The sequence below is a fragment of the Daphnia pulex genome, chromosome 10 (assembly GCF_021134715.1).
Source record: "Daphnia pulex isolate KAP4 chromosome 10, ASM2113471v1".
Classification (NCBI taxonomy): domain Eukaryota; kingdom Metazoa; phylum Arthropoda; class Branchiopoda; order Diplostraca; family Daphniidae; genus Daphnia; species Daphnia pulex.
The window spans coordinates 13,710,666-13,736,824 of NC_060026.1; the positions used below are offsets into that span (position 1 = coordinate 13,710,666).

The 26,159-nt window shown below is 38.9% G+C and overlaps 6 protein-coding genes and 1 long non-coding RNA gene across 9 annotated transcripts; 3 read left to right on the forward strand and 4 right to left on the reverse strand.

The window, feature by feature from the left end:
• Positions 1-1,068: 1,068 nt before the first annotated feature.
• LOC124203747 lies at positions 1,069-12,811 on the reverse strand. Its single transcript, XR_006878600.1, has 3 exons — positions 12,433-12,811; positions 12,270-12,307; positions 1,069-2,013 (listed from the first exon to the last, which is right to left on the reverse strand). It is a non-coding gene; the product is annotated as an uncharacterized LOC124203747 (long non-coding RNA).
• On the forward strand, positions 10,401-13,895 carry LOC124203738 (barH-like 1 homeobox protein). The gene is made up of 5 exons (XM_046600551.1): positions 10,401-11,094; positions 12,996-13,072; positions 13,136-13,225; positions 13,288-13,424; positions 13,490-13,895. Exons 1-5 carry the CDS (start codon positions 10,650-10,652, stop codon positions 13,833-13,835), a joined length of 1,095 nt encoding a protein of 364 aa, XP_046456507.1. The 5' UTR covers positions 10,401-10,649; the 3' UTR covers positions 13,836-13,895.
• Position 13,896: 1 nt separating this feature from the next.
• On the reverse strand, positions 13,897-16,104 carry LOC124203735 (juvenile hormone epoxide hydrolase 1-like). 2 transcript variants are annotated; one of them, XM_046600547.1, is made up of 8 exons: positions 15,961-16,104; positions 15,599-15,807; positions 15,326-15,524; positions 15,036-15,257; positions 14,837-14,963; positions 14,568-14,767; positions 14,265-14,499; positions 13,897-14,185 (listed from the first exon to the last, which is right to left on the reverse strand). In XM_046600547.1, exons 2-8 carry the CDS (start codon positions 15,773-15,775, stop codon positions 13,984-13,986), a joined length of 1,362 nt encoding a protein of 453 aa, XP_046456503.1. In that variant the 5' UTR covers positions 15,776-15,807; positions 15,961-16,104; the 3' UTR covers positions 13,897-13,983. The 2 variants fall into 2 exon arrangements, with proteins under 2 accessions (XP_046456503.1, XP_046456501.1); XM_046600545.1 differs by having other exon boundaries at positions 15,888-16,104.
• Positions 16,105-16,406: 302 nt separating this feature from the next.
• LOC124203739 (protein ABHD13-like) lies at positions 16,407-18,191 on the forward strand. Its single transcript, XM_046600552.1, has 5 exons — positions 16,407-16,544; positions 16,729-16,974; positions 17,054-17,473; positions 17,549-17,709; positions 17,776-18,191. Exons 2-5 carry the CDS (start codon positions 16,752-16,754, stop codon positions 18,049-18,051), a joined length of 1,080 nt encoding a protein of 359 aa, XP_046456508.1. The 5' UTR covers positions 16,407-16,544; positions 16,729-16,751; the 3' UTR covers positions 18,052-18,191.
• A 6-nt stretch (positions 18,192-18,197) lies between these two features.
• Positions 18,198-20,128, reverse strand: LOC124203737 (chitinase domain-containing protein 1-like). 2 transcript variants are annotated; one of them, XM_046600549.1, is made up of 9 exons: positions 19,858-20,128; positions 19,623-19,769; positions 19,437-19,551; positions 19,287-19,355; positions 19,113-19,222; positions 18,904-19,058; positions 18,733-18,836; positions 18,443-18,668; positions 18,198-18,386 (listed from the first exon to the last, which is right to left on the reverse strand). In XM_046600549.1, the coding sequence occupies exons 1-9, from the start codon at positions 19,987-19,989 to the stop codon at positions 18,248-18,250; spliced, it is 1,197 nt and encodes a 398-aa protein (XP_046456505.1). In that variant the 5' UTR covers positions 19,990-20,128; the 3' UTR covers positions 18,198-18,247. The 2 variants fall into 2 exon arrangements, with proteins under 2 accessions (XP_046456505.1, XP_046456506.1); XM_046600550.1 differs by having other exon boundaries at positions 19,864-20,121.
• A 339-nt stretch (positions 20,129-20,467) lies between these two features.
• On the forward strand, positions 20,468-22,660 carry LOC124203734 (O-phosphoseryl-tRNA(Sec) selenium transferase-like). Its single transcript, XM_046600544.1, has 5 exons — positions 20,468-20,857; positions 20,912-21,609; positions 21,679-21,800; positions 21,867-22,052; positions 22,115-22,660. Exons 1-5 carry the CDS (start codon positions 20,744-20,746, stop codon positions 22,486-22,488), a joined length of 1,494 nt encoding a protein of 497 aa, XP_046456500.1. The 5' UTR covers positions 20,468-20,743; the 3' UTR covers positions 22,489-22,660.
• A 59-nt stretch (positions 22,661-22,719) lies between these two features.
• On the reverse strand, positions 22,720-23,735 carry LOC124203742. Its single transcript, XM_046600556.1, has 4 exons — positions 23,578-23,735; positions 23,245-23,511; positions 23,016-23,177; positions 22,720-22,928 (listed from the first exon to the last, which is right to left on the reverse strand). Exons 2-4 carry the CDS (start codon positions 23,506-23,508, stop codon positions 22,827-22,829), a joined length of 528 nt encoding a protein of 175 aa, XP_046456512.1. The 5' UTR covers positions 23,509-23,511; positions 23,578-23,735; the 3' UTR covers positions 22,720-22,826.
• Positions 23,736-26,159: the final 2,424 nt, after the last annotated feature.

Consider the following 26,159-nt stretch of genomic DNA (forward strand, 5'->3'; position numbering starts at 1 on the left):
AATTCAAAATGTTTTTTAACTTTTTTTTTTTATTTTTTTTTAACTTTCGCCCGTTAAAGAGAATAAGAAAATGGTGAAAATGGCAACAACTTTTTTACGGCGAGACCACACGGTTCTTTTTTTGCGGTGGCCAATGTCGTGAAGAAAAGACAAAACAAGAAAAATCAGACGACGGATTTCCCTCCTGGTGGACAAAATGATTGACCCACTACAAAGGCCCGTATATGGGACACACAAAAAAGAAAAGAAACTGGAACACAATTTTTGTTTGGCCAGCCAAAAATATAAGAAGGAAAAATAAAATAAAAACCACACGATATTGCTCCCGCGGTCGTCTGTTTTCCATGTCCGAGCTTTTCTTCTTTTATTTTATTTTACGCTTCTGCGGTCGCTGGCCTATCACGAGCGCAATCAACACAAGAGACACAGAACTCAGAAAAATGTTAACTTTTAGTTTTCAAAAAGAAAAGGATATTCGATCGGAGTGAACGATTACACGGATCGGTTAGTTTCAAACATTTTCCAATAAAATGGAAAAAAAAATAACATTTTACGAGAAATTCGAATGAATGAAAATTTGTCGACTTGAAAAGAAAAAAAATCAAGGGGGTGCTATAAAAATGGAACCCGGAGAAATATCTAAAGAATAAACTCTTGTGTGTGTGTGTGTATAATAAAAAGAAGCAGTGTTATAATGACATTTCATAGCCGGCGGGCGAATGAAATAAATAAAGGTGTCGGGCGGTCATCCTTTTTTATTCTTTTTTCGGTCTTGGCTGCGCCATCCACATACACACAACCGGCCAGCACACAGACACACAAGGTAAAAAGGATGTGAGTCCTTCTCTGCTGGGGTCTATGTAGAGTAGCGCGGTCGCAGGAAATGCTGGGCCGTTGCGCTAGCGCGAATTTCCGATGGACATCAACACATTCGCCGCCTTTCTTCTTTATTTTTGTATTTTTTCCTGATTTATACGCATGTGAACTGGGCAGGAACAAGACGACCAAAGCCCATAAAACATTTTCTCTCAACCAAAAATGACCGTCATCGGATGGTGCAGGAAATCAATGAACCGAATCGCTTCTTCAACCCCCCCACAATCATCAACTTTTATTTTGAAAAAGGAAAAAAGGTACTAGTATACAATTGCTAGGGAGACTATGTATAGGGGCGATCTCTGCTATTAAAATGATTATCAAAATCTAGCGCAGACATACACACACATTCGTGTAGGCGCGGTTGTACACTATGTGTGTAGCTGCTAATTTAGGCTCGCCGAGATGTGTAGAGAGGCGCCACACTTGGTCAACTCGGTTAGCTACACAAGTCCTATGATTACTAACTTTTCTTTTTCTGGGCCAGACCTACTATCGCACCAATAATTTCAAACAATTCGATTTTGTCGGAGAGAAAAACATTTTTCAACCAAAAAGTTACATCAACTTTAAAAAAATATAATAATAATGGCATTTTACACTTGAATTTAGTTTTTCTTGGAACATTTCCACACTCCGCCAAAGGCCATCTGATGTGGGGGGGGGGGGGGAGCAAAGCCAAGAGAGGCACAGGTTGTACAGGTGTATATGTAGAATATAAGAACAGAAAGGGCCTTGTGTGTGTTTTTCTTTTGTCTAAAAAATAAAAAGAAAAAAATTCTTCGGTACGCGCCGGATGTGGGGCGGTCACGATGACACGACGCTCACTATACGTGCATGTCTGCATGGGGCTGCCCCCTTTTTCTCTTTTTTTTTTACCTTGGGATGGCTGCACTCTCCCGCCGGCCCCCAAACGCCGCCAGCCATTGAACATGAACACAAACAGACACACACACACGTTCAAAATAAAAAAAGAAATTTAAAAAAAGAGGAAAAAACAAGAGAGAAAGAAAAAGGGAGCTATATTATATAGCTGTTGGCTTCTTCTTCTTCTTTTTTTATTATTTTTTCTTAGCTCCTTTCGTTATATTTTATTAGATACATATATACGGCGCCTACATTCTTCTACCTTCACCCCTGGAAAAATAAAATAAAGTCTTAAATTTGTGTTTTTTTTCTTCTTTAATGATAATAAAAAAAAATAGTGTAGACCGACAATCACGAACGGGTGTCAGAAAATTCATCCAGTCGAAATTAATTTCTTTTTTTTTTAAATTTACAATTTCTTTGGCGCGAATATGTAAACAATTTTTTGAAAAATAATCGATAAAATAGGAAGTCATCAATGTCAAATTTATGCACACACATTCACAATGGAGATTGGTGGTGGTTTGCTGGTGGTACCGCGAAAAACCTTCCAGCCTATGTACACCTCTGTGCGCCAATGTTTCATTTTTTTGTTTCGCCATGTGTGAAATGATTAGCCGAGCGGAACGACCTAGGCCCCAATCGTCCAGTAGTTTTTTTTTTTGAAAAATAAAATCAGGTATGTATAGATACATCCATCGGGTGGCATCGGCAACCGCCGGAAGAAAAAGACAAAAAGCCGCAGTTTTCGATGGAAAGTCCCAAGAATAAAAATGGCAAAACTCCGCCGCACGAACGACGCAACCTTCGCGGTTTACCATTCAAAAATTAAAAAAAAAAGAAATACATTTTATTTTTTATTTTTAAAGCGTAGAATATATATAAGCTCCGGCCTTGGATTATATAGCAGCTCCCAAAAAATAATACAATCGCTAAAAAAGAAAGAAAGAAAGAAAAGAAGTTTTTTTTTAAAGAATGATGTTGTCATTCGTTTAAAAAAATAGAGTCAAAAGGGCCCCGGAGAGTAGGTGGTAAATGGACTACCGTGAACTGTTTGTACATATATACCAACAGTGTCTCTCTCTCTTTGGGCTTATATTTTCCAAGAGCTTAGAATCTTATTATTACACATTTTCCCTTTTTTCTTCTTTCTATTGAGTCGTTTTTTCCTTTTAGCGCAACTACATAAATTTCGCCTGTCTTAACACACACACGGCCAGGAGAAAAGTCTTAACATCCAATGTGAGTCTAATAAATCAATCTGCAAACAAAAAAAGAGAACTCTGTAATTTAACTCTTTTTTTCTTTCTCCAGCAACAACAACAACAACAACATTGTACGTTGTTAAACGTGGACGTATATAAAAAAAGGGCCTCCACAAAACGGTTCCCGGGGATTGACCAGGATCTGAATTGATTCTGTGCAGGTTGTCAACTCAAGCTCCTCCCATCGCCATCTTTTTTTGATTCATTTCAAATTCGACAAATCCATTAAAAAATATATCTATAGGGAATAAATATTTGTTGAGAAAAAAGGGCCAGTGTGTGTGTGCCCAGTGAACATAAGAAGAAGAAAAAAAAAGGTTTTCCAGGAGAGAACCTGGAACGGTTGGATGGCCGAGTAATGAGAGGGCGGACCGGTCGGGGCTACGCCTCTTGTGGCGCCGTCACGACGACGCTACCTTATACACAAAAACGAAAAACCTTTTTTCCTATATTTTTTCGCCAAGGAAAAATATGAAACATCCCATACACACACATACTATATAACCCCGTGTGTTGGTAGTAGTAGCGGGTCCATGTTTTTCTTTACCTACAGTCCTCCTCCCCTCCCGTCTCAACACTGTTACTGACTAGCGCCGCCGCCGCCGCTTTTTTAGATTTTTACTCTATACTTAAAAAAATGCAGTCGAGGAACAGAAGAAAAACGGCGGCGGTCGGCAACCAAGGTTCTTTTTTTTTCTTATTTTCAGAGAAGAAGAAGCGGCCAGACAGAAACACAGTGGGGCCCCGGCTACTAGTAGTCACATATATAAAGCGACCACCTCCGTGTTTGCTCTCGAGTCGACCTCGGGTTCAAACTTTCCCTCCTCCTCCTTCTACTATTCTGGCACATCCCGAAATAAAGAAAAAGAAAAAGAAAATTGGGAGAATAGAAAAACGGTCCGGACCAGACGACCTTTTTTTTAAAAAATTGCGACGAATTTTGAATTTTTTTGGGGACTTTGTGTGGCGGAAATTCTGAAATAGCGACGCCCTTTTTTGCACGAAATCACGCCGACTGTGTTGATGGCGTTTGTGGACAGGTGGAAGCCCCCCGCCGCCAATCACCGTCATCATCATCAACTTTCCATCACGGCCAGTCCGAGAGACTCCCGACATTTTTTTTGTTTCTTTTTTGTATTTTAGTATTTTGGGGTTGACACGACGAAGCTCGTCACAATCTCATTTCCAAAAACATGTTGAACCATTTCTCTTTTGTTTGTTTGCTTTGCTCTAAAATTGGACGAGGACGACGACACTTTTATTTTATTATTTTAGTTTTTAAAAAATGGGGCTAAGCTGTCGCTGCCATCTAACGGCGAATTCCCACATTTTTTAAAAATTTTAAAACGAAAAAATTCAATCAATTGGCGACCGAAAAAGCCCCGCAAAATTTTCCGATGGTCATTAAAATTCAGAGAAATATTCGGGTGAAAGAGTACAAAAGATAACCGATAGCGTCATAAATATTTAGAGAATCAAAAATGAAATAAGAAAATAAAATAAAAAGCCCTTGAAACGTCACGCCACGCTGCAAGTCCCAAAAAAGTGTGTTGCGATGGATGGACACACGTCACACAAGAAAGAAAGAAAGAAAAAAACGAACGGGAAAGGAACGGAAGTGGCCGCCAACAAAGCGACCGTGATGAAACAGTACAGACTTGTCTTGTGTGTTTGTACATGTACGTCCCATTCCGACTTTTGGAAACCTGAAACCTTCATTAAATAGTATCAAGACTAAACTAAAAGAACACTCAGCGGGAACGACACCAGCGGAAGTGGTCCCACCTTTACTTACAATTTCTCAATCGAAACCCCAAAAAACAACAACTTGATTTAAAATTTCAAAAAAATATTCCACCCCGCGATAAACTAAAAATTCAAAAATTTTTAATCAAGGCCCAGATTGTGAACCAAACGAATGAAAAAGGTGAAAATTTCGTTAGTAGCCGGTCGCTAATCACAGGCCCATAGAAAAATTACACAGCGCGAAGAATAGAAAAGAACCAAGCCAAGCGAAGCGAATGAATAAACACTTGTGATAATCGACTGTAAAACGTCTCACGAAAACAACAACACCAACAAGCTTGACTCTTATTTTTGATGGTCGTAAGGATATCCGATAGGAAACTTACGGCGTATATAAAATAAAGAGAGAGACCCCCCGTCGAAATGCTACACAACAAACATCCGGTTTTTACGACCATTGTGTGTGTGTCTATAATACACACTATTAAATACACACACACAATCGAAAAATACAAGAGGGAGTATCTCTCTCCTGTTTGTTCTAAATCACTTGTCAAGTTGTTTTGCCAGGCGGCCATAAATACGTCGAATAGGAAACTTTGGCGGCGTTCGTTTGCGCCATATGCACATCTACACGCACAGATGCTAGTCAATAATTAGGCGACACATTTATTTCACATTTTTTTCGTTCACAAATAATTCACGTAAGAATCAACACCATTTTTTTAACGAGGCCTATTCGATTAAATTTTAAAAAATAATATAAAATGAAACCCCCACTCGCCGCCAAAGGGGGAGGAGGAGGATCGGGTGATTTATTGATAACTTGCGCTAATGTAATGATGGGAAAGAAAAATGTTATTTCTGCGGTGGTAGTGGTGGTGGTGCTATTCACAAGACACGACAGGTTCTTTTTTCGCGTCGATTGAAAAATACAGTAGCCGCACCGCTTCGTCGTTTCTCAGCTGAAGACACTCAAACGGGGGATGGTGATGATGATGGATGGACGGGACCGGGAGAGAGAGAGAGAAAACGACGACGGTAATATTACACAGACACACACACAAGGTAGAGAGCGTTTATTAACTGTGAAACGGCGGCAATTTCGATTGCGTCAGAATAGCGAGAGAGAGAGAATGAACGAAAAAACAGACGACCGCACGTTTGTTATCCGCAGAGCCTATTATTGCGGTGTGTAGGCGACAATTACAGTCGAATTTTACCCATTTGTTTACCAGACGCCATACACAACAAACGAGAATGATAGGCCCATTCAATTTTCCCAGCAAAATAAAAAAATAAAAATTCAAAAAGAAATAAAAATTCAAAAATAAAATAAAATTCAAAAATACCCGCCAGAAAATGCCGAAAGGAAAAATTTTTACTGATGATGATATTTAGTCTACTATTATAGATTCAAGTATAGCACACACACAAACAACAATATCAGTCCAAATGATTATTATATCCCTTGGAACTTGAAATGAACTTGAAAAAATCTCTTGCCGAAAAAAGAAATCATCATCATCATCATCGGTGGTGGTGGAGCTGCTGCGGGGCAAGCGGCGGGGACCGAACGACAAGCGACGACGCGTCAGTCTGGCGCCGAATGGGGCGTCTCCATATGTACCCCCCTCACTTCTTATAAGGGCGCCCCCTTCATCTCCATAGACACAAGCCCCGCCTATACCCCGACTAGCTCTTCTTTTGACTCTCTCTACCAATGTGTTTTCTACCGTGTCAAAGAAGAAGAGACCTTACACAGACACACACACACGTATATATGTAGATATGGCACTAGTTATATCAAGAACCCTGTACACCGGTCCGGCATCATTAGCGCCGGGGCCGCCACCTATACTCAGTAGCTGTAGAGAGAGCTCCGGCCCAGTCAATAATTACAGAGTACCTCACACAATCCCCCCCCTCTACCGACTGTATGGCCCCTTTAGATGGCGACAACCCCACACAAGGTTTCAGCAACAAGTTTTTTCCAACCCCGGCAATTTCAAATTCCCATTTTAAATTGAAAATAGAGAGGTCAAATGTGATTGAATTTTTTGGAGAGTTCAACCTAATGTTTGTTTTCCATGACGTGAAAAATAATAAAGAGAAAGTCTACAAGGGGGTTCGGTCAGTCGCTTAAGTCACGCCCTCTCTCAGATTTGTTTGAAACCTTTTTTTATTTTATTTTGCGGGCAGAGAAGGAAATTTTCACGCCAGATCAAAAAAAGAGAGATCTCTCGAATCTCATTGGCTGCCAACGCTCTCTCCCCCCATCCGTGTCCTTTCACCTTTCATCATCATCATATTCAAATCATCTCCAACGACAAGTCAGACACGCACGGAGAGAAATCGATACTAGCTCGTAGTCTAGGCAACCAATCAAACAAGTCCCTCCGGTGTCTTCATCTATTAAACACCTGTGATGGCGACACCCATCGTGACACCTGGCCCGATGTGTCAAAGTCAAACAGAGAAAAGGGGATAAAGAATTACGGGACCAATTCGTGATGAAAAAACATTCCATCATTATTGACGCCAGCATTTCTTCTCAATTCTTTTTTATCAGCCGAAAAAGTTGAGCTCCATCCAATAGATAAACAAAATTCAAAAAATAAAAACCTTGCGTGTGTTAATTGGGTGCCAGATTTGTGTTACACAAGAGAGACATTCTTCCGGAATCGGAAAAATATTTATTTTATATAACCGACCGCTGTAAATGTGTCAAAAGTCTTTCAAGACGGGACCATCAGAGATAAGTTGGGTGCACATTATTAACCATCTGATAATAAGTTTTCAAAAGAAAGAAGAAGAAGAAGGCGAGTCGATAGTGTCTTTCATCTATTGGACGATGATTGGCCAAAGCCGCCCACACAGTCACACAAACACGTCACTAAGAAAAAAGATAAAAACCGGAAGGATATGAAGCGTGCCAGAAACGGCCGCGCACCCCTACACACACAACACATGTGTGCGTTATTTCTGCTGGCCAGACAATCTTTTAGGAGCAATTAACCCAAAGACATTTAAAGTGTAAAAATAAAATTCGGTAATAAAAATGGATGCTGGGCAAAGTTGACGGAGCAGGCGACTAATTGGCTTCAACGAGCGCTGATACATTTCCAATTTTTCCTGATATTTATAGGAGGCAGTTATAATGCGTGAAATAAAAAGAAATTTTTTCGGGAAAAAAAATAGAAAATGGTGCAGCGCGAGTTGGCCATTTCTCAGCTCATTGACAGGTCCCCAGAGGATTTTTACGGGTGACGGTCCCGAAGAAAACGATGATCGAACTGCGTGTGCCAGACCCCGCTCGACTCTCTGGGGCTAATAATGAACACGGAGAGGACCCCGCAGAGTCTCATCATCATCGTCCGTATAAGAGCCCAATTATAACTTTTTTTCCTACAAACAAAAATGTTTTCAAATGGCTATGCATGTGCTGGTGATTGGAAACAGTCGCCAAAATAACGGCCAAGTCCAAAGCCAAAAAATAGTTCCCCCCCAAAAAAGAGAAAAAAATAAACTAAATCATTTTCAAGTTGAGCTAATACCACAGAGCCCGAGTGTCTATTGGTGTAATCATGGAGAAAGAAACTGGATGGCAAACCATCATTCTCTTGCAATAGGACCCGTTATTCTACCCCCCACACCACCCCAAATAGACAAGGACAAACGCTAACGAGCTTTGTCTGTGTAGAAAGAAAAAGAAAAAGTAGTCACGGACTTTAACGACGACCTACCATCCAGAGAAAATACAGTTTCATCTTTCAGAGACTCTCTCGCCGGGGGTTTTAGCCATCCAAATCAAAACAGCTGTTTTCACGCACCATTGAGCTGCTACTGCACCAACCAAACGCCAAACTGTACGTTTTTTCTCGTGTTGCCATGGTGACAAAATTATAACAAAAAAAAATTGTCAAAAGAAGATTGGAATAAGACATTGAAATGCGGCCAGGAAAAACATTCCAGTTTAGTTTTTCTTGGCTTCCCAACGAAATTAAAAACAAAAAAAGAAAAAAAATCAAGTCAAAAAGGCGCCTGCGAAGATGACTGTCTGCTAGGTCGTTCATCATAAGACAAATATTATAAGAATATTCTCTCCCCCCTCCTTTCTAGTCATGTGGCACTTTGAGCTATTCACCTACGAGAGGAACGCGGGCTCACCTCCGTCTGTCGTGTGTGTCCCGTGGAACAATTATCTTATAATTAGTGCGCTCGTTCGTCTCTGTCGACTTCCTTCTTCTTCTTTTTTGGTTCCACATTTTTTTCCAACTTCCACAAAATGAAAAAATAAAACAAAATTATCCTGAAAAATATCAAACAGAGCAAATCAAATACTCTCTGACGTATTATTATTATTATATTATGCAAATTTCAGAATTTCCGAGAAAAAGACTTTGTAAAAAAGTCTGGACGTCACGAGGGAATTTACAAAAGTTGCCCAAAAACTTATCCTAGGGGGGGGGGGACACACAAGAAAGATTAGGTTGTTATTCTTGGCCGGGGCATCTGTCAACGTGATCGTTTTCTCTCTTTAAAAGAAAATTTTTTCCCGTTTTGGTGGAGTTCAAGTCGGTTTGTGTCCGTCCCAAAGTGTGTGCGAAGGCTGCTGGGACCCACACACACACACACTAGAGAAAGAAAGAACATCATGCTAATGAGGCCTACAACAACTTAATGACCTCTCACGAAACCGCGCCCGGTTCACAATGACACCAACCCATTTTCTCCAGTTTGTGCTGCCGATAAACCAAAACATTAGGCCCCCGCTCTCTTTCTCCATTCCACACAACCTTACCTAATGGTTCTTTACGTTTTTTTCTTTTTTAAAAAGAAGAAGAAGAAACATGAGCAGCAACACTACTTCCGGGCAGAGACGCTAAATGACGCAACGGCGCCCAGACACTTCTCTTCAATTGACATTCGAATTTTTGTAAATTTCAAAACCGATAAGAACCAAAAGATGGAAATGATTTAAAACAGACCAAACAATTGTGTACAAGTACAAGAAAACAACATTTTGGCAACAAGTCCGAAAGAAATGTGGGCCCTTCAACAAGCGAAAAATGAAAGATGTTGAGCTATAATTAGGATAAATGAGTTTTTAACTCGTCAAGGGAGGTCGTCCAAAGAGTCAGGTGACTGCCCCCCCCCTCTACTACTAACCCCTTTCCACACACAAGATCTTCTTCCGGGCAAGAGGTCAAAGGTTACGTATGTTCTTCATATCTCTCTCTACCCTCTTTCAAAAAAAGAAAGAAACAAAAATGTTGGCTGGGGCGCCAAAATTCAAACAATCGAATTATCATCAATGGGATACAGATGACCGGTTATATTCTCGAAAACCTTCTCTCACCCAACAAGTATACGCATAGTTCTACGTGTTATAATTGGGCTGACGATAGAGAGCAGTAGATAACTTTGGATAGCTCGAGAAATTATATGTGACACTCCCACTATATATACTGCGATACACCCGGCGTCTGTTTGTAGCGACGTCGTCGACGCAATCCTAAAAATAAAACTTTTTCAGAGAAGTTATGTGTGTGTGTTGGAGGGGGGAGAGAGAGAAAAAGGGCTGGGCCAGTTTGGGTCGTGAACGTTACGAGTAAAGCGTCCCGTTGCCAATCAGCGACCAGTGACCGAGGGTTGGGGGGAGGTGGAAACATTCCGGAACCCCAAAAACTGGTGGGGTGTGCGACACACATATAAGCGGATAATGTCAACGACAAGTGTCATTTTCTTGTATGTGTGTATAGTGAGATTCTTAGAGAGTAACCCTCAGTCAAGCGACGAAAGTGGATCAGAGTGAAACGGAAAGTTCAACTGGAAGGACCTGGAAGAAAGTGAGACACACCCGGAAGAGAAAAGAAAATAATTCAATCAGGAATGGACGGAAGATTCCAGCAACACCAGTCAGATTCTTTCTCCATCGCCAATTTATTATCGATGCAACCCAATCACCATCATCACCACCATCATCCGCACAGAGTCATCCATCCGGATCCGCTTTCCCATCTACGCAAATTGACCAGCCTTCCGGATGCGCCAGACACCAACGCTCTGCTGGCCATCCACCATCAGCAACAACAACAACAACAACACTATCATCAACATCCACCTGGATCAGCCCCGCCGTTCTTTTGCAACAATCCAGCCATCCCATCCACTTCCGGCCATCCAACCATGATGACCTCCACAGCACCAGGAGCCTCGGAAAATTTCAACGTTAAACCCGAAGAATCCATGACACCCAACGGAGCGATGATGGAAGCCGCAGCTCCAAACGAATCGCTACAAACCGATCCAGCATCCATCGACTCTGCAGATTCCGGTAAGAATTACAAAAAAAAAAAATTCACGCCACATCATTTTCGTCTAACCGCGATCAAAAAAGTAAAGACATAAACGTTTAAAAAAGAGAGAAAAGAAGCTAAACCACTAATAACTGCATTAGTTTCACTTCATCATCCGCACAGAAAAAGGGAAAAACTTTTCTATTTCAAAAAATAAACAAACAAGTCACTGTATAGGAGGTAGTAGCGGTTATAGCGGTGGGAAATGTTGTACGACACACATATCGTTTCGTGCAAAAAGCCGCTGGTGGTGTTTGCTATAGCTCAAAATGAGAGCGCTGATAAATGTGACAAGAATAATAAGCGGTCGGCCGAGTTATTTAACGTAATCATCGAAGCGTTAATCCCAACGTTCAAATCAATCATCGAAACTAACCATCTTTTGTTTCTTTCAATAACATTTTCTTTTGAGGGGGGAATGCTAGTTTCACACGTAAATCACTACACACACCCCGGTGTGTGTGTGTTACACACATGCCGGTTTGCGAGTAATAGAAACTAATGGGGTCATTTATTTAACAACCGCGCGGTCAAACGTTTTCAATGGCGTCGTGTCACGGGATACACATACAACAAACGATAAAAGAGGACACACAACAACAATAACCAACAACATCAAAAGTAGTTATTCGCGTTACCTCAACCTATATGTACACGCACGTCGACTGACACCTTCCGGTTTTTACTAACCCTTCCCCCTTTTCAGTTATGTAAGAGAAAAATGGCGACTAAAGGGGATGATAGAAGTGGGGGCTTATTTTTTTATTGTGTTTGGCTGAGTGACACACTCGGCGTGATTGTGGGAGCGTGCCGTCGATTTGTATTCCCCCTAACCTAACCAAGTGCCACTTGATACGACTGTTTTTCAGAGAGGGGGGGGGAGGCCTATTGTACAATACCTTTTTTTTGAAAACTTTATTACAGCCTTTGCTAGACACATTTCAAATATTTAGACTACTTTTACAACGGGTAACGCCCATTTCTGACATTTTTTAAATTTCCAAGTTGAGATCGTCAAACGCTATAAAGTCACGTTATGGATGAATTTCCATAAAAGGTGGAAATAAAAAAGAGTAGAGCCTACCACGAAATTACCTATAATCTATCGCAGTTGTACCACGTGTGCAATAAAATGGAAATCATTTCGACTTACTACTTTTAGCCACAGCACATCAGGGACGTCTCGTTGTCCTGTAAATGGTTTTAAAAAAATGTTTAGAATTTTCTTGTTACACGAACAATGATTTCAGTCACGCAGTATACTAGAGTCCACAGCCACGTGATTGCAATTGACAAAGTAGTTTTAATTGGCTTACCAGTCGACCGATCTCTCTCCCGAACGCCACGTGGTTGACGACGTAAATTTAACACTTCTTTTACAGTACAATTCTTCAATCACATTCACCACGAAAGTCTCAAGGTGAAAAGAAATTCTTCAGTGACATTGTCAACCAGCAAATAACGTTCAAGAAATCGGGTTTTCTAGCGGTCACCAAGGCCATTTTCGAGCTGGCACGCGATGTCGTTCAACAAACGGAGTTAAATTGACACTTCAACTTGGTTTCTCACTTGTTAAAGAAGCACTGAAATTCATGCACTAGTGTTAACAAGTCTCATTTTATAAATGGAATGATGTGCTGTAGAACAATAAGAAACCACGAGATCGCAGGCGACCGATTAGCTTCGATGTCACACGTGAAATGACTATTTTGGCGCGCGAAATTAATGAACTGAATTCCGGTTGAAAGTTTTTGATGTTTAGAAATTGGAATCAATTTGTGCGTTTGATTTATAAATTTGAAACTAAAAATTTTTAATTACTCAATTGATTGTAATTAATTATTTTCTAATTTTATCTAATTGTTTATTATAAATTCAGATGATGGACAGACTGGCAGCAGTGGAGAAGAGAGAAAGAAACGACCTCGCACAGCTTTTTCAGCTGTACAGATCAAGGTCAATATTTGATTAAAACAATTATCTTTTATTTTAAATTAATTAAGTATAATTATACAACAGGCCTTGGAATCGGAATTTGAAAGAAACAAATATCTGTCAGTCTCCAAGCGAATGCAGCTGTCAAAACAACTCAAATTAACTGAAACTCAGGTTTGTGGTTGTATTTCATTTGTTTATCTCAGTAAATAAATTTTCTTTTCCCCCTTAAATAGATCAAAATATGGTTCCAAAATCGCAGGACCAAATGGAAACGCAAATACACCAACGATCTAGAAATGTTGGCACAACAGTATTATTCATCGTTGGGAATATTAGCCCCTAGGCCTTTATTTATTGGCGATCGACTCTGGTTAGTAGTTTATTAATCACCGTCATTGACGAATAATAATAATGAAATCTAATGCTCAATTTCAGGTTTTTGAATCCGTCTGGTAACTACGTGGCAACTGCGGGACCACCACCACCGCCCCCGAATCTCTACCATCCTCGTCCATCATCTATGATTGATCCGATGATTCACCTCGCCAATATGTCAGGATTGAACCATCCATCGCCGGCCTTTGAGCCACAGTCATTAGGTTCGAATAACGGGTCTGTATCAGGTCCCCAGTTCTCGCCCACTTGGACTCCACCCATGCTGCGCGTCGCGCCCCAACAACAACAACAGCTAGGCAACGACAGCGCCGCTGGTAGCCCAGTGGATCCAATTAGTCTCAGTTTCACTCCCAGTCCCGAAGACCTCCAACCCAAAGATGTTTAGTCCTTTTTTTTTTAATTATTCGGCACAATTTTAGTAATAAAAAAATAATAATTAATAAGGCCCCAGTTTACCTTCACTTTATTTGGCTTTGTAAATAAAATGAAACAAAAAAAGATTTACAGTGTTGAATCAATCAATTTGATGTGCTTCACAGCTTTTCGACTTTCTGCACGAACTCGATCACTTCGTCGGCTAGTAGTTGCGGCTCCTCGTAAGCCGCAAAATGTCCTCCACGATCCATAATATTGTAACTGATTAAATTGGTGTACTTGAATTTCGCCAATGGACCTGGTTGAACGAAAAGTTCTTCGGGAAATACAGATGCTCCTGTCGGCACCACGCAAGCAATACTAGTAAACAAAATATCGAATTTTAATTCACCTGGCCAATTTAACAAATGAGGTAGATATTTTATTAGTAAGTACTTACTTGTCTAGATTGTATCCGAATTGTTTACTGCTGAGTGTCTCACTGTACATGCGCATCGACGTTGTGATGGAATTAGTTGTCCAGTAAATCATGACATTGTTTAGCAGCTCATCCATGGTAAACTTTTCCAGCAAACCGCCATCTTGGAGCTGTTTTCCGCTAGCTTTGGTCCAAGTTGAGAACTTTTCCAAAAGGTAGGCGGCCAGTCCGATTGGAGAATCACTCAGCGCCATTCCTTTACAGTTAAAAATTATATTTAACAGGAATTTTAAAAAAGAAAAGTCAAATACGCTGTTAACTTACCAACAGTATCGGGTTTAGTAGCCTGAAGGTGGAGATATCCAGTCTCTTGGACGATATGCATGAACCTGGAGCTGAGGGGATATGTTAGAGGGACTTTATCAGCCGGCATCAGTAGAGACGGCCAAAGAGAACTGAGCATGAGACCGAGGTTGCTCCCAATGGTGTTAACCGCTACCATGTTCAAGTGAAGGCCCTTAACCCTATAACAGTTTTAAAAGAATTTATTGAGATTTTCATGGATAAAAAATACTGATGTTAAATGATATTACCTGTGAGGGAACAGGGTAGCCATATCCGAACCGATTAGAGAACCCCAATCCCCTCCCTGGATGTAATAGCGATCGTAACCGAGTCTCTTCATTAACCGATCAAAAATGAATCCCATTTCAGCCGCTCCTAAACATAGACAGAATAATTTAATTAATTAATTGAAAAAGTTAATAATTTTGGTGTCTAAACTTATCTAACCTAAACCAGGCTTCCTGGCTGCATCAGAGTATCCGTAACCAGGTAAAGACGGGACGACAAGCTCGAACACGAAATCATATTTGTCGGATTCTTGAGTCAGCAAAGGAATAATTTTGGTAAACTCGATAAACGATCCCGGCCATCCATGAAGTAAAAGTAATGGCAATACTTTTTTATTTTTGATTGCCTCCCCACTGGGTTTTGAGTGGATAAAATGAATGCCTTAAGTCAATCAAAAATCATTTAAATTAATCAATAAGTTTGATAATAAAATGCTAAAATAAAATAACCTAGTCCACCAATGTTGGTTTTAAAATGAGGAAAGGTATTCAAAAAAGCTTCCTGCTTTTTCCAGTCATAAGTGTTCATCCAGTAATCTTTAACAGTCTTCATGTATTGAGCATTAAATCCATATTGGAACCCAATGCCTTCCAATCCAGGTACAATTCGTGTTGATCTACTCAATCTGTCTTGTAAATCAGACAGGACCTAAATTTTCCAATTTGTAGATTGTACATGCAATTCAAATGTTTTAATGTTACAGTTGCATGACATTGACATACCTCATCAGAAACTTTAATTTTGAATGGTTTAATAGATTCATCTTGTACTCTCGGTTGACCTTCACCCCACCACTGGTCCTTAAATTGGGGAATTGGAGGATTCTTCAAGAATAACTGTGAAATATACACAGCACTCAAAGCACTTCCAATTAACAGTAGCTTGTGTAGGAAACCCATTCTTGACAACTGACTGGCATATACCCAAAGTGCTGAATATAAAAAATAAGATCAGCCAAAATTAGCTCTGTTCCCTATCAGATAACAAAATAAGGTTCCAAGTTCCAACAACCTTTGACTTCAAGATTATCTCAAGGTACTATTTAGTTTGTCTCTATGCTGCTTTCGATTTGAACATCGATTACCTCGTCGAAGCAGTCACACACTATCTTGATTTTTTAAACATGTGGAATTCCATTTCCATTTTCCACGAATTGACATTTTAAATAAAGCCCTTCAGCTTAAATGGAGCAGGATTGAAATTAAATGCGTTTGCGAAAAGTCCCGCATATCCGGCAAATTTGAATCTATTTCACAATTTATTAGATTTGAAATTTTAAAAGAAATCATTCCTCAAAGTGACGTTTGAAGATGCAGACGACGCTTCAAAAAAGATTCGCGATGGTTCGTTTGAAGATTACATAAGTTTTTAAATTTTTATTCAATTGAGTATGCTACTGTGCCGAATCTGATTGAACGATCAAATTCAAATACGTATGAATCCAAATCAGGCATTACAGTACAATTTCTTCTGAACTGGCGGATGTTGGCGGCTTTTCTCGTTTGATCAACATTGACGTGACTGAAGCAGACGACGGTTGGAGCGATTTTCAACGTGAAGTGCTTTCAATGTGCATTTCCGTCGAATAATCAGCAATTCCACAAGTTATTAACTGATAAAGAAATTATTCGTGATAAAATTTAAACTATTTGGCCGCCCCAATAACGGGTAATTATATTTAAATTTGTCGTAAAGTACAGAAATTTTTTTCAATTAAAAATTTCCACTGCAATGCACCATCATCTATGCCTGTTTATAACTCCTTTGTTTTGTCAAAATAGCTACTAAGATTTGACAATTATGACATTATACTACATTGTTGTAACTTAATTTGTGTAAATTTCTTTTACAGTTTTATTCTTCACATGCCGTGAAATGGCTTGCATCAACATTGATGAAGAAAAGCTTATCAATAATTCTGCCTCCTCACCAGAGACGAATCCAGATTTTCTAGTCATACGTGTAATTGGCCGGATAGTTATTAGTGTTATCAAACAATGCTGGGCATTAAGTAGTGCTATGTTTATTACTATCTGTATTTTCTATTGGATATTTGGAGGTATTTCTGCATTTATACTTCTTTGCTTCTCTGCTGCAGGTAACATATGAAGTGCTATCCTTAACTTATTCATTAGAAGAAAGTGTGTAAAGCCTTTAATCATTTACTATTCATTTAGGCATAGTTTATAGAGCTGGAGATCAGTTGTTGTACTACCCAGAAATCCCTCAAAATTCTAGAATATTTGTCCCTGCTCCAAACACCTTGGATCTACCATTTGAAAATGTTTTTATCAAAAGTTTGGATTCAACCAAACTCCATGCATACTTCATCCCACAACCGCAAACGCAACAGTGCGCCACGATTGTTTTCTTTCATGGAAACGCTGGAAACATCGGTCACAGGCTGCCAAATGTTAAAGGGCTCTTCAAACATCTTCAAGCTAATTTATTCCTGGTAGAGTACAGAGGCTATGGCATGTCTGAAGGGTCACCATCAGAATCTGGCCTGTATAGAGATGCTCAAGCTGCTTTGAATTATCTTACCAACAGAGAGGACATCGATCAAAGAAAAATTATTGTTTTCGGAAGATCATTAGGTATTTTACTATTTCGTTTTCACTAATTTGTTATGCCAATTACATAACTTACTCTTATTTGCCGTATCAATCCAGGTGGAGCAGTAGCTATCGATCTAGCATCCCGAACGTGTAATTCGGAGAAAATAGCTTGTGTTGTGATAGAAAATTCGTTTACTTCCATTCCTGACATGGCTATTCAAATCCTGCCATGGAAAGGATTGAGATATCTACCTCTTTGGTTCCATAAAAACAAGGTACCTAATCTTTCTTAAACTTTGACTATGACATTTAGATTTATCATACCTTTTTTGTTCTTGCAGTTTCAAAGTAAGAAAAAAGTGACATCTATTCAATGTCCAATGGTTTTCATATCGGGTCTGTCTGATCAGTTGGTCCCGCCCTCTATGATGGTGGACCTATATACGCACTGCGGTAGCGAACGAAAACTACTGCTACAAATTCCAAATGGAGATCATAACGGTACCTGGACCAAACCTTTTTATTACAAGCAACTAGAAAAGGCTATTCAAGATGTTTGCAGCGATCGGCTTTTAAATCAGCAGCATTTGCAACTTTTACCCGTAAATACTGTGTAAAAAGCCTGATAAAATCAAGTACTGCAGAAACTCCCCACCATCCTGTTCTAGCTAAAATTGTCTAAAATGTTTCTTTAAAAAGAACGCAAATGTTTTTGTTTCTTGCGCCACCGGTTTTCCTAATACAAATTCTGACTATAGTTCACTACAGTGCCAAAAATAATGTATTAGGCAGCCACGGCGGTTTTATACGATATTATAGTACATCGTAAAAGTAATCCAATCCTTGGCCCAACTCCCAGATGGATATGCCAGTACCTAGTTTAGCTGCAAGGCGGATTCGTTGTTCAATGGAATACAGGGTTGGATAGAATACTGTATGTCGACCTTGATTTCTAAATAAAAGGTTAATAAAATAAGCATATTCAAAATTTTAATGATCAAAGCATACTTGTACTCAAAGAAGTGTTCTTGCGATTTGTCGTCCCACTGGAATTTGACCGAAGTATGGTTTTTCAGAATGTCGATGTATTGCGATCCAACAATGGGGCCTCCGCCATTTATACTGTAATCGTTACCATAAAAGTTCAGTCCCAGCAAAATCTGACTACGATGTGTCGATTCGGGATCTAGGATTTCGACGCATTTTTTCACCCACTTGATGGGGCTGTTTGGTCCTAAAAAATAAACAAATAGATGATACGGGAATCCGAAAGGCCATACTTTAACTTGATGTTTTACCAGGGCGCTGTGAGCTAGAATAATCATACGTCATCAATGAAAAATAGTCGACTAAATCTACCAGTCGGATAAAATCTTCGTGACGGAACATTCCTGGTGCATTTCTAAAGCAAAAAGATAATTCGTTAAATCTCGGATTGAAATAGAACTGAATGAAGTAGTAGAAAATACCCGTGATAAAGAGGGGGAGGAATAACAAGAACAAAAATGAACTTGGACTCCCTGAGGTGGTTGCTGAGATGGCCAATCATATTGATCATTTCGTTAGAGTGTTGGCCACCCAATTGACTCCAAGCTTCCATGACTATGCCATCAAAGCCGTTTTCCTACGAATTAGTTTAAAATTAATATGATCTTATTTGATGTTTTTGTTCAAATACTTTGATTGACTTAGAAATGACTTGGCTAAGCTCCCACACTCGATCCTTTTCTTTGAATAAGCGTGCATAGTCCTGACCTGACCATCTATCAAACAGTAGGCGAGGAACCACTTAATGCCAAAGAAAAAATGTGTTATTACTTTTTCTCTTCAGTTAAAAAAAAATTGTTCTTACTTTTAACTTTAGACTGGGTGCTCTTATTTTTTACAGTAGTCATCCAATTTTTGTCAACATCATGCAAACCTTGATGGTAAAATTTCCATAAGAATGTTTTGGTTAATATGTTTACTAGATTAAAATAAAAAATAATTAATTAATTATTACCTGTCATTACATAGCCTTTCCCTCCAGGTGTAGGTGTAACTTGCAACCAGACTGGAGAAATCAAATCAAATTTGTTGGCAAATAATTTGGCCACATCATACCCATGGCCATTCCACTGCAGTTGCAGGAGTAATTATTATAGATATCATACTAATATTTATTTCAAATTAATATCAGTGCACTTACAGGTGTGATGTATCCTAGGACAGTTTTATCTACTCTTCTTATATTTGTCTTGGTACTGTATGCTTTGTAATCTGAAAGTATCTCTTTGGCCGATGTTTGTACCTTTGCCAGTTCTCGTTCAAACACAGTTTCTTCTTGGGGATCCTCCTGTAGAGCAAATAGACAATTGTTATTCCCAGCTATGATTATGGATACATCCCATAAAAATCTTATTACTTAATGTAAGATACCTTACCCTTACCTTGATTATGACAGCAGGTTTACTTTTGGGTTTTTTGGGATCATTTTTGGACAAAGTACAATCGAGATTTTGCAAATGAACAAAAATTAGTAAGACGATCACTAGAAGATGTTCACGAAGCTCCATTTTGTCATGAATAGTGAAGGAAACAATGAACACTGTGAAACGTCATGGATCTGTGGTTCAAAACAAAACCATGACAAAACACTTGTTCCAAATTTTGACACGATGAACCGGAGTGAAGGCGTTGCCAGAACAAGTCTGAAGGGATAAAATCATAAAATTAATTTTCAAAATAAGTCATATAAAATCAAATTTAGCATGCAAATTATTCTTATTTCAACATTATTTATAACGCAAAAGAAATAGTACTTATAAAGCCTATTTATTTCTTGCGCTATAAATAAATTGGAATCCATTTTTCATTAATGAAATAAACAAAAATACCTTTTGGGGAAATGCAAGAAAGAAACTAGAACTAATATGATTAGATAAACAAGCGAACATTGAGAACGCGAGATAACATTAAAGTTTTTAAGTCCGTGGCGTGGATCGTGAATGACGTCGTTCCGTGTCCGTGTTCCGTGTTTTTTATGAGTACACTGTGGGTGAAAATCTGACAACAGGGTCACATGTTGTAGTAACTAGTGATGAATTCATGAATTGGCGTAATTGATTAAGTTAGAAAGTTACGTACTGACGTTTACTTACTGTGAAAGTTCGCTGAGTGAATTTCTAAACAACACGTCAACATGTCTTTATCGTATTACATAGCCAGCTAGTTTTGTCAACGTTTCCTTCATTTGTAAAACGTAGTTCGCCCTGTGTCAGTCATCTCTTGCATTCCAATACAGAGCAGTTTGCCAAAAAAATCCATAAAATGGATGACACAAGTTTTAAATTGCTTGCAAAATATCTACCGTCTACTTACGTCCAACAAGCCAAAGATGCCCGAAATTCTCAGAATTTCTTAATTAATCAGTTACTTGAAAAGGTAAATAGAAAAATTATTTTTCGTTTGATAAATTCTATTATTTCTGTTGATTAGAGAAAATGGCCAGAAGAAGGATGGAGTGATAGAAGTATTGAGATGCTGCTAGATGAACTAGCCTCCCTAGACAGCAATAATTTCTTGAAGAATCGTGGAGTTGGTGAAAGAGAGGCAAGAATAGCCTCCTCTCTCGTGGCAAAAAGAAATTTTCATTTAGGACATGGACTTGGACGTTCTGGAGACCTGACTGAAGTGCAGCCCAAGGCTGCTGGTTCTAGTGTCATGTATCAGTTAACAAATGATTTGGCTAAAGACGCTTTGCGGACACTTGGAGTTCCTGGAATTCAAGCTTGCTTTGTTGCCCCTTTGGCCACAGGCATGAGTTTAACTCTTTTATTCCTCACTCTACGTCAACAGAAACCAAAAGCTAAATACATCATTTGGTCTCGTATTGATCAAAAATCCTGCTTCAAATCGATCATCACGGCTGGTTTTGAGCCAATAATTGTCCAAACTGTTTTGGATGGGGACGAGTTAGTAACGGACACGGGCAAAATTGAAGCAATTATAAAACAGACAGACCCCGAGCTGATTGCTTGCGTGATGACCACAACGAGCTGTTTTGCTCCACGAGCATGTGATGACGTCGAATCAGTAGCAGTTATATGCAAAAACCACAACATCGCTCACGTTATCAATAACGCATATGGAGTTCAAAATACAAAGTGCATGCATGTGATTCAGCAAGCTAGCAAGTATAATATTTCATAGAAAATTTAATCAATGGCAACTTTAAATTTACATTTGAATATTACTTTAACCAGGAAAGGCCGTGTGGATGCGTTTGTTCAGAGCACAGACAAGAATTTTATGGTTCCTGTTGGTGGTACAATTATCGCCGGCTTCGATAAACTGTTTATCAATAAAGTCAGTCAGAGCTATCCAGGTATTAAAATTCGTGCTATTTTCGTTGTCCAACGAATAATTACCGAATATTTTTTTTATTTTACAGGCCGGGCTTCTTCTAGCCCAATTATAGATTTGTTCATCACACTACTCTCTTTAGGATCAAAAGAATATATATCTTTGGTAAAAGAAAGAAAACAACTATATCAATCACTTAAAGAAGGTTTGGTCAAGGTGGCCTCCCAATTCGGACAGCGAATCCTGCACACCCCGGGCAACTCGATATCTATTGGTAACTTTATTTGAAATGAAGAAATCTTTTCAATTCATGTCAAAAAAATTAATTTTATTTAGGAATCTCATTGCCGCCCTTGCAAGATCCAAAGATACTGACTCAGTTGGGCTCCCAACTGTTCCTTCGTTGTGTTTCCGGTACGCGGGTCGTGTCAAATCTTGAGCATAAGGTTATCAATGATCACGAGTTCCGTAGCTGGGGATCTCACCACAACAAATATCCTACAGCATATTTAACTGCTGCAGCCACAATTGGCATGACGCCCGTCGACGTTGAACAGTTCCTGCATCGATTAACCAAAGTTCTGGAATCGTGGAGCGCTAAGATCGCTCCTATTGCTTTCCCGTTGTTAACAAACGGACATGAGGTCTTTGCTCACGATTTATTATTGACAGATGATTATCTAGTTGACCAGGAATCTAGTGTGATATAGTTTCCCTGTCGTTTAATTTCTTTTTAAAAGATTGAATTCATTTCCTAACAACATTTGGATAGAAACAATTTTTTCTCATTTTTTCCCAGTCTGTATTTAATTTAATAATTAATCTCTTTGTAATTTTGAAAAGGTAGGATCTTGAATAGAAACAAAACATTTCTAGTCTGAATTCTAAAGGAATTTCTCTTCTATTTTCTGTGGCCTTTTGTCAGATTAATTAAAACAAAAAATTCTTAAGTAGTTTATTCGTTTCCCAATAAAGTCAAAGAATTTGATTGAAGCATGAAAAGAGTGAGTGAAAGATGGTTGATGTAAATGAATTTGAATAGTCTTATTTAGGCGGGAATGAGGGCCAATGTAGCGAATCCGGCATTTGTATGGACGGCAGTGGAAGTGTCCTTGTCGCTAAACGACCAGCCGAGAAGTAGTGGTCCGGGCTACATTCAAATTCCATCAATTAAGTAATTTTTTTTTAAATGAACTCAGAAACACATTTCGAATAATTATGGATGGTTGCAACTTACACGAATAGCTACGTCATCCTTATCACCGGTGTAGATTGAACGTTTAACGGTCAACGTGGTGTAAGGTGCGGCGTATGTTGCGCTCTGGTAAATCAAATCGTTACTGGCATCATTTTCGGGCGCTGTATGGCTAGGTCCAGCAAGTAAATTGCAATGCATATCCTAAAATTCAATAGCAATTAATTGAGCGGAATTAGCAGAACATTTTAGAAATTGTATTGTGTCTTACGGTGTAGTAACCGTAGGTTGTTGCTTCGTTAAATCCACCAAAGATGACGTCAGCGTAGGATCCGTCTTCGGAAGCAATCAGCAAGCTCAACCATCCGGTGGTGTTCACCACAAATTGCATTTCGATATCTCCCTGGGTAGGGCGAATGTCCCATTTCATCAAGAAATAGCCATCCGTGTCCAAATAAGCGCTGTACGGATAGTTAGTCGTCTGAGCTCCACAAAGGGCCAGCAAACCAGCCAAGGCAACGAGTAGCTTCATCATTATCTATTCAAGTAAATAATTTATTCATAAAATAAATAATGGATTTAATTAATATGCGCTAAGACTCACTTATGAGGTAGGTAGTGCAGCACTCGAAGAGCTAAAGTGATATAAAACTCGCTGGAAACAGAACGCTAAATACGGTTGTATTTATCTCATTTCGGTCGGTAACATCGTTTATATAACACACCTGTGTGTGTAGACTAGAAAGATTTCGTTCTTTTGGAACCAATGACTGACGATCATTTCTTTTTTGGCTGCTATAAAAGTCACGTGGCGGCGTGGTTATTCAACGTGATATAGGCTGCTGCCCCATCGTCTGGGCTAGGTAACACTCACTGGAGAAACGAGCAACAGTCTTATACTGTCAATCAAATATTAATATTTCACACCATATGCCATAGAAAACAAAATTACACGTTGGGTAATAACCAATATGGAAAGCTCTAGCAGTCCACAGGTCACAAAATATCAATAAATTTAGAAACATACAGTACAAATTGATAGCATTGTATTTGAACGAGAGATAAGCCACACGAGTTGCGTTAGGTATACTGTTTGTACATGAATGCATGTTTGTTCAATAATTGATTACAATCTCCACAAAAAAAAAAGAAAATGGGAATCACGTGAAAGATCAATTAGATGACGGAGCAGATGACCATGCACATACTCAGCTCAAGAATTTTGTCGAAAATGATTAGGAATTGATTTGTTCCATAGATTGGGTGCTTCTTGTAATACCTGCGTGTCTGGAACGGTCGTAAGAGGCTAAACTTGTTCGATCGTCCAACTTCCCGATCAAAGCTGATCAGCTGGACGGCTATATTGTTTTTAGATATATAGGAAATCGTTAGCCAATGGCCAATCCAGACAGTCCAAATAAAATGGTCTTACCTTCTGATAACCCCTTCGTTAATGGGATAATTAACAACAAAACGACGCCCAGCCACAGACACGTGTTTCGTTTCTGTGAATTAAAGTATAAAGTACATTAAGTACTCATCCGTTATTCGTTCATTTTTTCTTATTTAGGTTTTTCGTGTTTAGAAATTCAAGACGGATATAAAGGTCAGTCAACTTGAGGTAAGTTTGGTATAATAAATCAACTACTGGGCTACTTCCTCTTTTAAATGAGGTCAAATGCAGATAGTAGAGTAAAAGCAACAAAATGAATCCCGCTCAAGAAAAATTTTACGTAATCTCTAGACATTGACGCATGGCTGCTTCTACAATGCGATAAGATTCCCATTCGAAGCACCGTTACATAACGAAGTAGGGAAATTACAAACATTTAAATAGAGACAAATTTTCTTAGTTCCTACCATTTTCCGGATATCACGATCTGATCATCGAGAATTCGATTTTATTTCTTTTTTATTTCGTATTCAATAAAAATTCACAATTTTTGAAGTCGAGAAAAAAGTAAAGATGCTTTCGAAGGTCTGCACCTCTGGCAACTAACTGGGGATAAAAGTAGGACAGAGACAACTGGATATTCTATGTAACCAACCATAGTGAAACTTGTTTTTCGTTGAAAACCGCAGAGAAGTCTACGGTTAAATTCAGTGTCCTAACTATAAATTCCTTTTACTCGATTACTGGGCGGTTGGTCGTCCTTAATAAAGAAGAAAGTATATCGAATCGACGAATGAAAGTGACCAAAGTCCGTGACAGAAGGATAAGCTAATTTAAACAACATGTCAAACTAATAAAAAATGCTACTTCAATACAGCTTGGACGGAGTAGTATAGTGGACGAGAAAATTTTGTTTTAGGTCAATGCCCTAGGGTTGGGTATATTCAAGTCTAACGGGACATAACGTATAATTGAAGAAGAATGCGTAATAATGAACTCCACTTTTTCGTGAAAATTTCCAACATCGCTACCTTGGTCTGTCCATTAATAATGCATCCTTCAATTTCAAAGTCCTTTCAAAATAACGTCCATTGGTTCCGTAGTAGAAAAAAGAATATACCTGCTATCAACCAGATCGATAAGATGGAGAAATTTGAATATCACGTTTTTTTTTTGCTGGTATGAGATGGATTAGTTGTTAATTGTCTCACTAGATGACCTTGAATGAGCTTGTCACTTGTCAGCAGATCTGTCAAAAAACACAAGAAAAGACTAAACAGCATCCCAGGCTTGGACTTTCTTTAATTTTAATGGGTAAACCATGGGGTAAACTAAGCTGAATTATACCAGAGCTATAGAATGTATGGTCTAACCACTTATATGGAAAGGCCTTCCATTGCCTTTTCCCCCTGGAAGTGTTCTGGCCAGACCTTAGTTGCAGAGCCACAGCGGGTGTGTTGGGAAACACAATTTTTTTTTTCTTTGTTTTTCAAGTACCAAAGTTGTCAGAAAAATATTGCTTTTTCGTCTGCACTAGGAAAAGTAAACAATAAAATTTTTAATTTGTAAGCCACTAAAGCCAGCCAACATCAAAATATTGCAAAATAACAGTAAGAAGAGTGAAAAGTTTTTAACTTGTGTTAATTTGTATTGCATTGCATTTTAATACATTTCCAGATAAGATAAAGACTGTTTTGATAGCAAAAAATTTCCTTTATTAAAGAATTCTTGGCAATTTTAAAGTTAGTTTGTACTTTAGTTTTCGACGGTAACAAGCTTCACAAGCAGTTAAA

Excerpts from the sequence above, each read along its gene's own strand:
- LOC124203742 (XM_046600556.1), bottom strand. The coding sequence starts at position 23,508 with ATGATGAAGCTACTCGTTGCCTTGGCTGGTTTGCTGGCCCTTTGTGGA. Across the intron at positions 23,178-23,244 it reads CAACCTACGGTTACTACACC|GATATGCATTGCAATTTACT; the intron begins GTAAGACACAAT and ends ATTGAATTTTAG. Across the intron at positions 22,929-23,015 it reads AGGATGACGTAGCTATTCGT|CCCGGACCACTACTTCTCGG; the intron begins GTAAGTTGCAAC and ends ATTTGAATGTAG.
- LOC124203734 (XM_046600544.1), top strand. The coding sequence starts at position 20,744 with ATGGATGACACAAGTTTTAAATTGCTTGCAAAATATCTACCGTCTACT. Across the intron at positions 21,610-21,678 it reads GTGATTCAGCAAGCTAGCAA|GAAAGGCCGTGTGGATGCGT; the intron begins GTATAATATTTC and ends TACTTTAACCAG. Across the intron at positions 21,801-21,866 it reads AGTCAGTCAGAGCTATCCAG|GCCGGGCTTCTTCTAGCCCA; the intron begins GTATTAAAATTC and ends TTTATTTTACAG.
- LOC124203735 (XM_046600547.1), bottom strand. The coding sequence starts at position 15,775 with ATGGGTTTCCTACACAAGCTACTGTTAATTGGAAGTGCTTTGAGTGCT. Across the intron at positions 14,964-15,035 it reads AGCCAGGAAGCCTGGTTTAG|GAGCGGCTGAAATGGGATTC; the intron begins GTTAGATAAGTT and ends GTCTATGTTTAG. Across the intron at positions 14,500-14,567 it reads TACTAAACCCGATACTGTTG|GAATGGCGCTGAGTGATTCT; the intron begins GTAAGTTAACAG and ends TTAACTGTAAAG.
- LOC124203739 (XM_046600552.1), top strand. The coding sequence starts at position 16,752 with ATGGCTTGCATCAACATTGATGAAGAAAAGCTTATCAATAATTCTGCC. Across the intron at positions 16,975-17,053 it reads TCTTTGCTTCTCTGCTGCAG|GCATAGTTTATAGAGCTGGA; the intron begins GTAACATATGAA and ends CTATTCATTTAG. Across the intron at positions 17,710-17,775 it reads TTTGGTTCCATAAAAACAAG|TTTCAAAGTAAGAAAAAAGT; the intron begins GTACCTAATCTT and ends TTGTTCTTGCAG.
- LOC124203737 (XM_046600549.1), bottom strand. The coding sequence starts at position 19,989 with ATGGAGCTTCGTGAACATCTTCTAGTGATCGTCTTACTAATTTTTGTT. Across the intron at positions 19,356-19,436 it reads GAAAGGCTATGTAATGACAG|GTTTGCATGATGTTGACAAA; the intron begins GTAATAATTAAT and ends TTTACCATCAAG. Across the intron at positions 18,387-18,442 it reads GAACACTTCTTTGAGTACAA|AAATCAAGGTCGACATACAG; the intron begins GTATGCTTTGAT and ends CCTTTTATTTAG.
- LOC124203738 (XM_046600551.1), top strand. The coding sequence starts at position 10,650 with ATGGACGGAAGATTCCAGCAACACCAGTCAGATTCTTTCTCCATCGCC. Across the intron at positions 11,095-12,995 it reads CATCGACTCTGCAGATTCCG|ATGATGGACAGACTGGCAGC; the intron begins GTAAGAATTACA and ends TTATAAATTCAG. Across the intron at positions 13,425-13,489 it reads TTTATTGGCGATCGACTCTG|GTTTTTGAATCCGTCTGGTA; the intron begins GTTAGTAGTTTA and ends GCTCAATTTCAG.